The 12,817-nt window shown below is 37.6% G+C and overlaps 1 protein-coding gene across 1 annotated transcript in view; it reads right to left on the bottom strand.

Moving 5' to 3' along the window:
• Positions 1-12,817, bottom strand: part of SNTG2 (syntrophin gamma 2) — a gene marked incomplete at both ends in the record, with an annotated part of 288,908 nt that overhangs the window by 9,611 nt on the left and 266,480 nt on the right. Inside the window, 2 exons of the mRNA XM_082758096.1 lie at positions 5,005-5,115; positions 10,876-10,968. Coding sequence (XP_082614222.1) covers positions 5,005-5,115; positions 10,876-10,968 — 204 coding nt within the window. The remainder of the gene's footprint in view (positions 1-5,004; positions 5,116-10,875; positions 10,969-12,817) is intronic.

The following is a 12,817-nucleotide window of genomic DNA, read 5'->3' as shown; positions in this document are numbered from 1 at the left end:
GATATTTACTGTGCCAGCAACAAAATTACTCTTCAAAAGAAAACTTTAGGCAAAATTCCTAAGACTTTAAAATTTGGCAGGAAGACAAGATTTGCATCAGAGGTTGTTTTTTATTATTCCTGTGTAATCTATCCAAATTTGTTAACTGGAAAATTTACTTGCCAAGATATTATTTTTGCTGAGCATGCTCCAGCTTCAAACCTTCACCAGACAGGAAATTAAAGGAGTGTGACTCTTGATCAGGAAAATTTGGGTATTTTATATTCTTCTATTTTTTCAAGCAACTGATGAAACCTACTTTTTAAATTGCTTTTTCAATTACTCAATTGATTTTATGGTAACTTAGGTTCTATTTACCAAAATTACTTATGAGAATATCACATAAAATTTGAATAAAATCGAGACAAATCATGACTATTGTTTCCTCCCACAGCAGTTATCCTGTCAAAAAATGGAAATGAGGCAACTTTAACAGAATCTCATTTCAAAAATCTACCTTGCTTCCTACAATTCTGTTATTTTCTCTATAATTATGTAATTACAAATTGTTTATTCAATAATCTTTGTGTTTATTTAATAATGTTGTATTTTTCTACTATCAAATTGAGGCTGACTGGTCTATATGTTTCTACATCTCCCCTTGGTCCTTTAAAGAAAAAAAATTATCTTTCTGTAATTTTACTTATTTACCTGGACTTCTCAAACACAACTTCCACTGCCTCCTAGTGTGAAAACTATTATTTAAAAATACTCCAACCATTTTCCCTCCATATTCTGGCTTTTCTTTATAACCCCTTGATCTTGTAATGTGGGGTGTAATTTTTTTCCTTTTTTTTTTTTTTTGATAACTGAAGCAAACAAAAAAAGCACAGAATGTACCCTTCTCGTTTGCTATTTGCTCAGTTTACGCAGTAAGCTATGAATTATTATTTGCTTTCATGACTTCAGCTCTCCCCGCTACTAAAATATTCACAGATTCTTTTTCTTCTTAGGCAAAGTGCAAGGTCTACATATAGTCTGGGGCAATCCCAAGCACAAATACAGACTGGGTGGAAAATGGATTGAGAGCAGCCCAGAGGAGAAGGACCTGGGGATGTGTTGGTTGATAAGAAGCTCAACACAAGCCATTAACGTGTGCTTGCCGCCCAGAAAGGCAACCGTATCCTGGGCTGCATCAAAAGAAGTGTGGCCAGCAGGTCGAGGGAGGTGACTCTCCCCCTCTGCTTTCTCTTCTGTGACTCCACCTGGAGCGCTGCATTCACCTCTGGGGCCCACAGCATAAGAAAGGCATAGATCTGTTAGAGCAGGTCCGGGGCGGGGGGGGGGGGGGGGGCATGAAGATGATCAGAGGGCTAGAGCACTTCTACAAAGAACAGCTGATGGAACTGGGGTTATTTGGCCTAGACAAGAGAACGTTCCAGGGAGTCATTACAGCAGCCTTCCAGTACCTAAAATGTAGCAGCCTTCCAGTACCTACAGGAAAGCTGGGGGGAAACTCTTTGTCAGGGATTGTAGTGATAGTACAAGGAGTAATGGCTTTAAAGACAGAAGATTTAGATTAGATACAAGGAAGAAATTCTTCACTCGGGGTGGTGAGGCACTGGCACAGGCTGCCCACAGAAGCTGTGGTTGCCCCATCCCTGGAAGTGTTCAAGGCCGGCTTGGAAGAGGTTCTGAGCAACGTGGTCAAGTGCAAGGTGTTTCTGCCTATGGCAGGGGGATTGGAATTAGATGATCTTTAAGTTCCCTTCCAACCTAAGTCATTCTGTGAATCTGTGTGTAATGAATATGTTCCATTTGGCTGAAGAGGTTTAAGAGCCCCTTGCCAAAGGGACATGAAAGGGCATCTGCAGCTCAAATAATTACAAACTTTTGATTCAAGGAAGAGCACACAGACATATAAACTATATATTAATGCCATGGTCCAGGAACACTTCATAACTAGTCTTCCTCCCCCTCCTTTCAAAACAGCTGCAAAGCTACTCCTTCATAGAAAAACATTTACATGCTATGCTGCAAACAGATTTTTTAAGAGCTTTAAAAAAAAATATCTGATTTCCTAAACAAATAACATGCCGAAATTACATAGGTACACACTTGTGCAATTTTCACATTTGTTGAAGTGGTGGATACCTCAAAGGAGCTGAATTTCTAGAATTGTGTTACAAGTTGCTGATGTGACACATTGGGAGGTCCTGGCACCACCCCATGCTGAAGTGAAGGCAGGAGGATCACTGTCCTTTCCTGCCCTGACCAACAACTGGGGTAGGGGTCACTTGGCCACCTACTGAATATGGGTTGTCTAAATAGTTAATAGACACATACCTGCAAACTATCTGCAACAACTGCTTTTTTCCCATTATCAGGCATTCTGCTGACTTTGCAGGGGTTTCAAGGATTTGAAGTGGTATTATTGGAAGTATTAAAGGAAGAGTAAGTACAGAGAAGTATTGAAATGGGAAAGTACAAGGGGAAGTTGTAGGGAATATGAAGGACCTGAAGAAGATACAACTGACAGGAATCTAGGACTTACTAGTACCTTTGAATTGAAAAAAAAAATAATAATGGAAAAATATATTGTTCTTCACATAAAACTGAAGTGCACAGGAAGAAGCACTTTGCTCAAAATTTGTAGGAGAAAAAATACCATCTCTAGCTAGTAACCAAGATGCAAAAATGGAATTTCCAAATGTGATTTTTTTTTCCCAAAGATTTTATAAGCATATAGAACTCAATGTAATCTGGAAAAATTTTTTGCAACCTTAATGCTACTGATTACTGCCAAGTGAACATAAGTCATCTGTATCAAGCTTTATTTCACATGTAGTGGAAATGAAATTTCTAGTATTTGATGACATTTTCTATTCCTGATTATTGGCTGCATTTCACCATACAGCAACATCTGGCTTTTTCAGTACACTAAGCTGAGGCAGTTACTGCAGTATGTACTATGGGTATTAGAGATGCTTATTTCATGATTACTCTCTAATTCCAAAGTCTAAGAAATAATACCATTTAGAAGTGTAGGGACATATACTTGACCCCAAGCAGAGATACAGGCTGGGAGATGAGTGGTTAGAAAGCTGCCTGGCAGAGAAGGACCTGGGAGTATTGGTTGATAGTCAGCTGAATATGAGCCAGCAGTGTGCTCAGGTGGCCAAGAAAGCCAACGGCATCCTGGCTTGTATCAGAAACAGTGTGGCCATCAGGGCTAGGGAAGTGATTGTCCCCCTTTACTCAGCTCTGGTGAAGCCGCACCTCGAGTACTGCGTTCAGTTTTGGGCCCCTTGCTACAAGAAGGACATCGAGGTGCTTGAGCGGGTCCAGAGAAGGGTGACGAAGCTGGTGAGGGGTCTAGAGAACAAGTGCTACAAAGAGCAGCTGAGGGAGCTGGGCTTGTTCAGCCTGGAGAAGAGGAGGCTCAGGGGCGACCTTATTGCACTCTACAGGTACCTTAAAGGAGGCTGTAGCGAGGGGAGGGTTGTTCTGTTCTCCCACGTGCCTGGTGACAGGACGAGGGGGAATGGGCTTAAGTTGCACCAGGGGAGATTTAGGTTGGATGTTAGGAAGAACTTCTTTACTGAAAGGGCTGTTAGGCATTGGAACGGGCTGCCCAGGGAAGTGGTTGAATCACCATCCCTGGAGGTCTTTAAAAGATGTTTAGATGTAGAGCTTCGAGATATGGTTTAGTGGAGGACTTGTTAGTGTTAGGTCAGAGGTTGGACTCAGTGATCTTGGTGGTCTCTTCCAACCTAGATGATTCTGTGATTCTGTGAAAATATATGAACCAAGTATCTGGAGCAGGGAGGCTGCATAGTTCTAGCACAGTCCCATTTAATGTGAAATCTTAATGAGAATAGAAAATCTTAAAGGATAGGTAAAGATATTATCTGTTCTACCTTTGTGATATGGTCATTGCAGCAAATTTTCACTTTATAGGTCATTTTAATCAGTATAACTCCAGGTAATAGTATTTGAGAGCTTTCATAGATCTTCATGGTTGTTTTTTTGTTTGTTTGTTTTGTTGTTCGTTTGTTTGTTTTTTGATTTTTCTTTGACTTTTGTCCACCAAATCCCAGCTGAACCTCACTCTTGCCTTCCTCTTCTTTGTCATATCAAATCAAAGTTCTCATTCCTTTCAGAACGTCATGATTGAATAATTCTGTCTTCATTTATTTATGTTTTATTGAATTATTCTTCACTCTGTTTATTCATCAATGATCTCTACCTTAGTATTCCATTTCTCCAATTTTCATCCAGTCCCTTAAGTTGTGTGTACAACTGCAAGAAGCTTAGGATCACAGAGGAGAAGCTGAGGCCAGATTCAGGCATTACAGCTACACCTCACAATGATAATTCAAAGTACAACCCTGAATTAGAAACTGCTGAAGTTCAGTTGGGAATCTGAATTCTAAGTTTCACAACCATATCATATTGCCAGAAGCAGAAACAGACACCAGCAGTATCTCATCTATAGTAGTGACTGGCTGTCACCACAACTTGATGCCAGATCCCGCAAAGCTCCTAAGTCACAGTAGAACCAATAGGTTTCAGAAAGTGCCTGGCCTCTTTTAAGGTTATTTCCTAGTAAAAGTTACACAATATTTTATTTTCTGCATATCTTAAACATATTTGCTTGAATTTGTCTACTATGCAGCAGCTTAAAATGTATTTAGTCATTAAATAGTTTTATTTTTCCTTTATCCTTGTCAAAAGCAATTTTAAGGTACTGTATGATTACAGGTAGGCTAAACAACTGCACTAAAGAAATCATCTTTCTGATATAGTGAAACACCATCAAAACACAGCTCAGTAACAGACTTGTACAAATACTGCAATAAATTTATAGATGTTATATCACTTTATTTATTGTGGAGTTTCTACAGAATAGGAGAAAAAAAGATAAACTGTGATTTGCAGTTCACCATTTGCAAGTGCAGCAGTAAATGAAATTGATAATTCCATTTCATTTCTTACTAAACTGAGAAGGAATATGTCACTTACCTTTGTCTCAATTTGTTTTGTGTCTAGATTCTGAAAAAGCAGCTTTACTTTTGTTTTCCCATCATCTGAAGAGCCTTTGAGCTGAGAGAATTTAAACCTCCACAGCACGTTCTAAAGAGAAAGAAATTTGATTAAGGACTCTGTTACACACTGTTACCTAGAACTACAGAAAAATGATTAATGCTTTTGTATTATGATGAAGCATTAGGGCAGTAAACACAGTGCATGATAACAGGCTGGTTGCAGAGCAAATAAAATTAACAGCTCTGTATCACATGTGGGAACAAAGGATACAATAATAATACTCACTAATTAAAAATTTACATAGAAATTATCTGAAATGTAAATTTTTCCATTGCCTACATGATATAATATCAATATCCTTGACAAAAGCTTAGTTTTAAAAAGATCCGTTAGGATAGTTGTATCAGTTTCAGTATGAACACAATTCTGCACCATATCTTGATCTGTCATATTTCAGCTGGCTCATCTGCATAATGTAGATAAATGTCTTACATGAATGATGCAAAGCTGAATTCACCTTGGCCAAAAAATGTGTAAAGTGATTTGAAAACCAAAGATAAATATGAAATAGAGATGCAAAAACTTTATTATTGAATGTGGTCTTGTGAAGTACAAAAAATATGTTCTGTGTTACACAGCTGTTTTCTAAAATACATAGGAAATCTAGGATTCTTGGTCTATTTTATGCAGGCTTATTCATGGGATCTTACTACTGCTGGCACATCACGGATTCACAGGAGTATTTTAATATGTATAGAGATACTTTTCAAAACAAAACAAAACAAAACAAACAACTATTAGATTGCATCCAGACCTTCTGCTGATGTTTCCTTATACCTATAGCATTAATGAAAATTTCATGTACATGTTGAAATGTGATTCAGTCCCTGGACACTGTTGAGAAAACATGATTTAAATGCTTTAAAGGCTCTTTCAAAAGCAAACATAATCAGGGAAAAGTTTGCTATGTTTCATTTTTCAATATACCTGCCTGTAAAATATTTTCTTCATATAGACCAACGCTATACCTTCACTTATAAATTTTCTGACTTTTTCTCTGTGAATTTTTCCAATATCCTGTAGATAACACTGACTGGATTTGGAGTGGAATAGCTGCTCAGTGAGTCAGATGCAGTTACAGAAGAAGTCCTTTCTATATAAGTTCAGACTTTTTTCACTGTCTGAGAGGAGAGTTATTCTGCTAAGTTTTTAACTATTTCTACATATTCTAAATATTAAACTATTTCTACATATTCACAGAATCACAGAATTTCTAGGTTGGAAGAGACCTCAAGATCAAGTCCAACTTCTGACCTAACGCTAGCAGTCCCCACTAAACCATATCCCTAAGCTCTACATCTAAACGTCTTTTGAAGACTTCAAGGGATGGTGACTCCACCACTTCCCTGGGCAGCCTGTTCCAATGCCTCACAACCCTTTCGGTAAAGAAGTTCTTTCTAACATCCAGCCTAAAACTCCCCTGGCGCAACTTAAGCCCATTCCCCCTCGTCCTGTCACCAGGCACGTGGGAGAATAGACCAACCCCCACCTCGCTACAGCCTCCTTTAAGGTATCTGTAAAGAGCAATAAGGTCGCCCCTGAGCCTCCTTTTCTCCAGGCTGAACAAGCCCAGCTCCCTCAGCCGCTCCTCGTAGCACTTGTTCTCCAGGCCTCTCACCAGCTTCGTCACCCTTCTCTGGACCCGCTCAAGCACCTCGATGTCCTTCTTGTAGCAAGGGGCCCAAAACTGAACACAGTACTCGAGGTGCGGCCTCACCAGAGCCGAGTACAGGGGGACGATCACCTCCCTAGCCCTGCTGGTCACACTGTTTCTGATACAAGCCAGGATGCCGTTGGCCTTCTTGGCCACCTGAGCACACTGCTGGCTCATATTCAGCCAACTATCAACCATCACTCCCAGGTCCTTCTCTGCCAGGCAGCTCTCCAACCACTCATCTCCCAGCCTGTAGCTCTGCTTGGGGTTATTGCGCCCCAGGTGCAGGACCCGGCACTTGGCCTTGTTAAACTTCATGCAGTTGACCTCAGCCCATTGGTGCAGCCTATCCAGATCCTCCTGCAGAGCCTTCCTACCCTCGAGCAGATCGACACACGCGCATAGCTTGGTGTCATCTGCAAACTTACTGAGGGTGCACTCAATGCCCTCGTCCAGATCACTGATGAAGATATTAAAGAGGACCGGCCCCAGCACCGAGCCCTGGGGGACGCCACTAGTGACTGGCCTCCAACTGGATTTGACTCCATTTACCACGACTCTTTGGGCCCGGCTATCCAGCCAGTTTCTAACCCAATGAAGCGTGCGCCAGTCCAAGCCAAGAGCAGCCAGTTTCTTGAGGAGAATGCTGTGGGAGACGGTGTCAAAAGCCTTGCTGAAGTCAAGGTAGACCACATCCACAGCCTTTCCCTCATCCACCCAGTGTGTCACTTTGTCATAGAAGGAGATCAGGTTCATCAAGCAGGACCTGCCTTTCATAAACCCATGCTGACTGGGCCTGATTGCCTGCTTGCCCTGCAAGTGCTGCGTGATGACTCTCAAGAGGATCTGCTCCATGAGCTTCCCTGGCACTGAGGTCAAACTGACAGGCCTGTAGTTTCCCGGGTCTGCCCTCCAGCCCTTCTTGTAGATGGGCGTCACATTTGCTAGCTGCCAGTCAATTCGAGTCCTGCAACATAGTTAGTAAATTCAAGGGAAGTGTTGGATTATTCCTAATTTAGAATATGTAATTTGGAAGAGAGCAGGAGACCTGCTTCCTTCAGATTAGCACTTTGGTAAATTATTTATTCACATTGTTGCCAGCTACTACGTTATTATGCCTTGATGCCTTTAATGGTAATAATTACATTCAACTTGATATATCCTTGTTGTGACTAAATCCCCACTCTTCTGGGTGCTACCAGAACACAGAAAAGAAGAAATACCAGCCTGAGAGATGATTAGAATGATAAAGGAAAAGTAGAGGTTTTGTATTTGTGTCATTAGTCAATGATTTTCCTTTTTTAGTGGATATGGCAACACTTGAATTAATGATAACTGGTAAGCGTGATAATCTATACATTGAATGATGAAAGCCTCACGAATTTCAATTATTTTTTTGTCTGTGTGATCTTTAGAACCCTACTCATGGTTTGAGAAGGAATACCCTATGCACAAACAAAACAAAATGTGTTTATGCATTTGTTTATACAAATAAAAAGGTATGAAAAGCCTTATTTCATCTCCTGGTTCCCTGCAGACAAAAACATCATTGACTTCTTAGATTTCTTAATATAAAGGATGAAAAAAACTCACCCCACCAACAATGCTATGGCATTCTGCTGGTGCTTAAAATTCATGAACAAATTTTAACTGGGTCCAGAGGGCCTAATTAGACCATCTGAAAGGTATTCTTAAATAGGTTTGGATCTAAATAGGATGGAGCAATGTTCACTATATACTATAATTGCTTAGATGCGGATGAAACACAAACAATTTAGCAATAATAGGCATTGCTGAAGTCAACAGTTGACACTGAGTGGAAAAGAGAAATAGATGGCTCTGGAAAGAAGAAAATGCACACTTGGGGATCCCTTTATTTTGGATAAGCGGCTGGAGGCATGGGATAGGGAAGATGAACCAACTAAGCCAACAGATAAAGAAAATCTCTATGACAAAGCAGTAGCAGGATGCAATGGTATCTCTGTGATGGGCCCCAAATGGTATATCTGAATGAGTTAAGTCCATGATGACCATAGAATAGACCATGTATGTAATGAAGCAATTATTTCAAACATGTTTGAGAATCCCCCAAAACTGGTCTAATGAAGAGTTTTCTAAAAGATGCATAAACTCCTAAGGAAAAGTTCTTGCCCTTTCTATTTTGTCATTTGTAATGTGGAAGGCCTCTTTAAATCCCTTTAAAGACTGTAGTAAATAACACTTTTTAATGAGTGCATGAACTGTTTGCCCCAAATTTGAGATCCACCTTAGAGCTGTAGGTCAGACCAGATGAATGTGCTTCATCTTAATAAGCCTGTATGAGTACCTGCTGTGCTTTAAGTGGATTTTTTTTTATTTTGCATCAATAGATGACCTTAATTTGAAGTTCATTGTCTAGACGAGAAAATATTTATTTTCAGCAAAATTTTTGTGTCCCTAATGAACTGCTAATTACTTGACCACTTCAACAAATTAGTCAGTCTTGGTAAGAAATATTCTAAAAAGACTGATTGTGTAGCAACACCGTCAACTTCAGACGACCATTATGGGCAGTATGAATGAACAGTGGAAGCTGCCCATTACTGCCTCACACAGGCTTGAGGATACAGAGCAGGTCCATCTCTCATAGGCATGAACAAGAAACATGCATGAACTCTCCAGAATTTACACAGTTTAACAACAGAATTAATATATCTAATGTTATTTTTTTCCCCTTTTAGGTAAGCATCAAAGGTTAATCAAAATCCTCCTCACTATATATATATATACACACCTATATACACCTATACAGTATATATAGTATAGAATATATATATATATATACACACACACCTATAAATGTATACCTTTGACATTGGGTCGAAGTCCTACCCTTTCTATAGGTAATACCTTGGTTCTACTGAACGCAGTAGGAATGAGATTTTAGTTATGACACATTTACTGATCTTTTGAAAAGGAGTGTCAATAGATTTTATTCTTTATTTTTTTAAAGGTGGGAGTACACTAAATCAACCTTCACATTTAAAAGAAACATCTTCCATAATCTAAACTAATGAGATGATTACCATCTCTACTTCCCCTGTGGCTACATGCAAAATGTGCTATGCAGAGCCTAATTTCAGAATGCAGTATCACCAAAGACAAAGTAGAATATGGAAACATATTTTCTGAATTATTACACTACTCATAGGACATGTAAGGCAACTAGTCTAAATTTTCAAATAATCATCTTGGTCATTATTTCACTGCATAGGGATCTCAATAAACTTGTACATTTTTGCCAAAATACCAAAAAAGCCAACACATGAAAACTAGGTAAGGTATCAATGTTTCAAAATGCAGTATCTTTCATCTTAATTTAGAATAACTGATTAGCATATATTATAAAAATCATTTTGGTTTGGATTTGATCATATTTTACAGGACAGATTTTCTACTGTACAGCTCTATTAAGGTGGAAACATTTTTTTTTTATGTAAGTTTGCTTTTACTGGCAAATAAATTTATAAATTTAGTTAGAATCACTTCAAATTATATTTAAAATAGTAGAATTATAGATATGGTTTTGAAATTGGAACGTGCCATAAAGCATTCCCTATAGTCACTTTATATAGCCACTCAATTTTTCAAGGTAAGTGAATTTAATCATATAGATTGGCTTTAAAATGCATTTGCCCTTGTTCTGTTTAGTTTAGATATAGCCTAAATATCTTATGATGGAAGAATAATTCATTCTATCTGTAGCTTCAAAACAAATAGAACCAGGTGAAAGTTCAATATTTTTCATAGCTGGTAATCTTTTCAAAATCTTGAAGTTTCTCTGTTACTAAGAAACCAAGTTCTCTGCTATATATAACCTTCTTTTTTATTGCTTGGAAAGGAAATTACTTTTTTTTATATCTTTCTCCAATATCTATCTTTACATGCTATGGCACAAGTAGATAATCCTTTTCTAGTCTCAAATTAGAGACTAGAAAAGCATTTTGGAGGTGCTTTAAAAATAAAAAGTACATTATATTTGAGGAAAAAATACTCCACATCAATATAAATATATGGTTACTGATAACTTCAAGAACAGTAGAATAAAGCAGTTATGTTTTCTTTGTGTTTTGTTTCTTTTTTTTTCATCTTACCTTTGTTTTACTGTCAAAACAGGTAAATCCCAGAGCAAAGTCGACAGTGAAACATAGGGTATCGCCTTGCCAACTGCACATATATGTTTTAGACTGGGAAAAAACAAAACAAAACAAAACAAAAACAAAAACAACCACACATGAATTTTAGGAGAGCAACCATCATCTCAATTTATCACATAAAAATAATACTTCATATGATTTTGTGTGTGTGAGAAGACACTCATCTAGTAGCACTGGTACTTGCCTTATCGTATCTTAAAATTGTCAAAAATTTCTGACTAAGTTTGTATGAGATCTGTAAGCTAGAGATGAACTGGAGATCTTCTTTATATCAAATCACTCTTCTGCAAAATAAAGACAATGTTCTTGAAAGCCATTCCTTACCAAATGCAACAGAAAACAAAGTACAATCTGACTATTTTAAAGCTATTGGAGAACTGCATGGACCGCACCTATTAATGACTTCTCACGTCTTCTCCAGTAAATACGGGGGTAACACTGCCTAAATGTTTAATGATTGCAGTCTAATTATAAAAGAACTATCTGTCTACTTGATCTCTCTGCTTGATGTAAAGTTTGAAGACAGTCTTTTACTTTGCAACGTCTTCGGTTGTAAACTTGGCTCACATGTCAGTGACACACCATGATGGTTCATATTGTTTAGAACAATTTAGCAATTACAATAAATAACTAGTACTCATTATTTAGCACTGCTACTTGTTAGATACATAGCCAGTGCTATATATATGCCAATTCTTCAATCTCCTTTCAATCTTCAATCTCCCTTAAGAGGGAGTACAAAAATTCTGTTTTATTAAAAAAACAACCAGCCAAAGAACCAACACACCAAGAAGTTTTTGTTTTAACTTCTGAAAAAAATTTACATCAAAAAATCAATTAATGCTCTTTGCGTGCATTTTTAAAGGCTTTGGTCTCTCCTAGATTCTGAACGTATGACAAAGTATGCTGCTGATGTAATATGACAGAACTTAATGATATTCACATTAAAGTAAATGGCAAAAAGCCCACTGCCTTCATCATGAATAGAGGTCAGAATGTGCCTTGAGCCTTTCCTCACCTCACCTTACCAGCCATTTCATGATATATAAATACCCTCAGTCTTTATGATTTTTTTTTTCCCCCAAGGGAGCATTATTTTGCTCTCATTGATATTTCATAAATCACATTGTTGCCTTACCCTTAGACATTTGTTTGCTGGAATTTATTTATTTTTTTAACTGGATAGTTTCTTTAAATGCAGAAACATGGTATTAACACAAGAATTGCCTAAAGGAGATTGCAGGAAGTAATGAAATTGCTTAAGTTGAAAATTGTCCCATGAAGTTGTTCTTCAATTTTTTTTTTTTTTTGCATAATCTAAAACTTCTGTTTTTAGTAACTGTGAAGTTTTCCTTATTCCACTACTTAAAGAAATATTTAGAGTTACACTGCAGTAAGAATTTCTGAGTTACAGACATGACATTTTGTAAAGGATTTTGAAAGGGCTGGGAATGAATTTCATTTATTAGTACAGACTAGTATTATAATCAACTGAACAATGACAGATGTAAATTATTTCTGAATAAACTATTCTGCTCATTAGTGTTCAAAGATCATATTATTTGGTATTAAAAAGATTTCAGTGATTGATAATCAATCAGAACACTTTTTAATTTAAATATTTATGTATATGCATTTAATATATTTAACTTAAATATTCCCACATTTTATTCAGTAATTGTAAAGTGGTATTAAGCATCAGTCTTAACTTATTCTCTTTTATTATCCAATTTAAATAGTTAAAAAGCTGGGCTCTGACTCACTAATGCAGTTTTGAAAATGTATTAAATTAGATTCCCCCCATGAGTAAACATCTAATTGCTCTGTCACACATGGTGATTATTAAAATGAACTATTTACAAATAATTAGCCCAAACTA

Source organism: Aythya marila, assembly GCF_965140915.1.
Source record: "Aythya marila genome assembly, chromosome: 3".
Lineage (NCBI taxonomy): Eukaryota > Metazoa > Chordata > Aves > Anseriformes > Anatidae > Aythya > Aythya marila.
The sequence above is the reverse complement of the archived record's forward strand: the minus strand, read 5'-3'. Positions and strand labels throughout refer to the sequence as shown.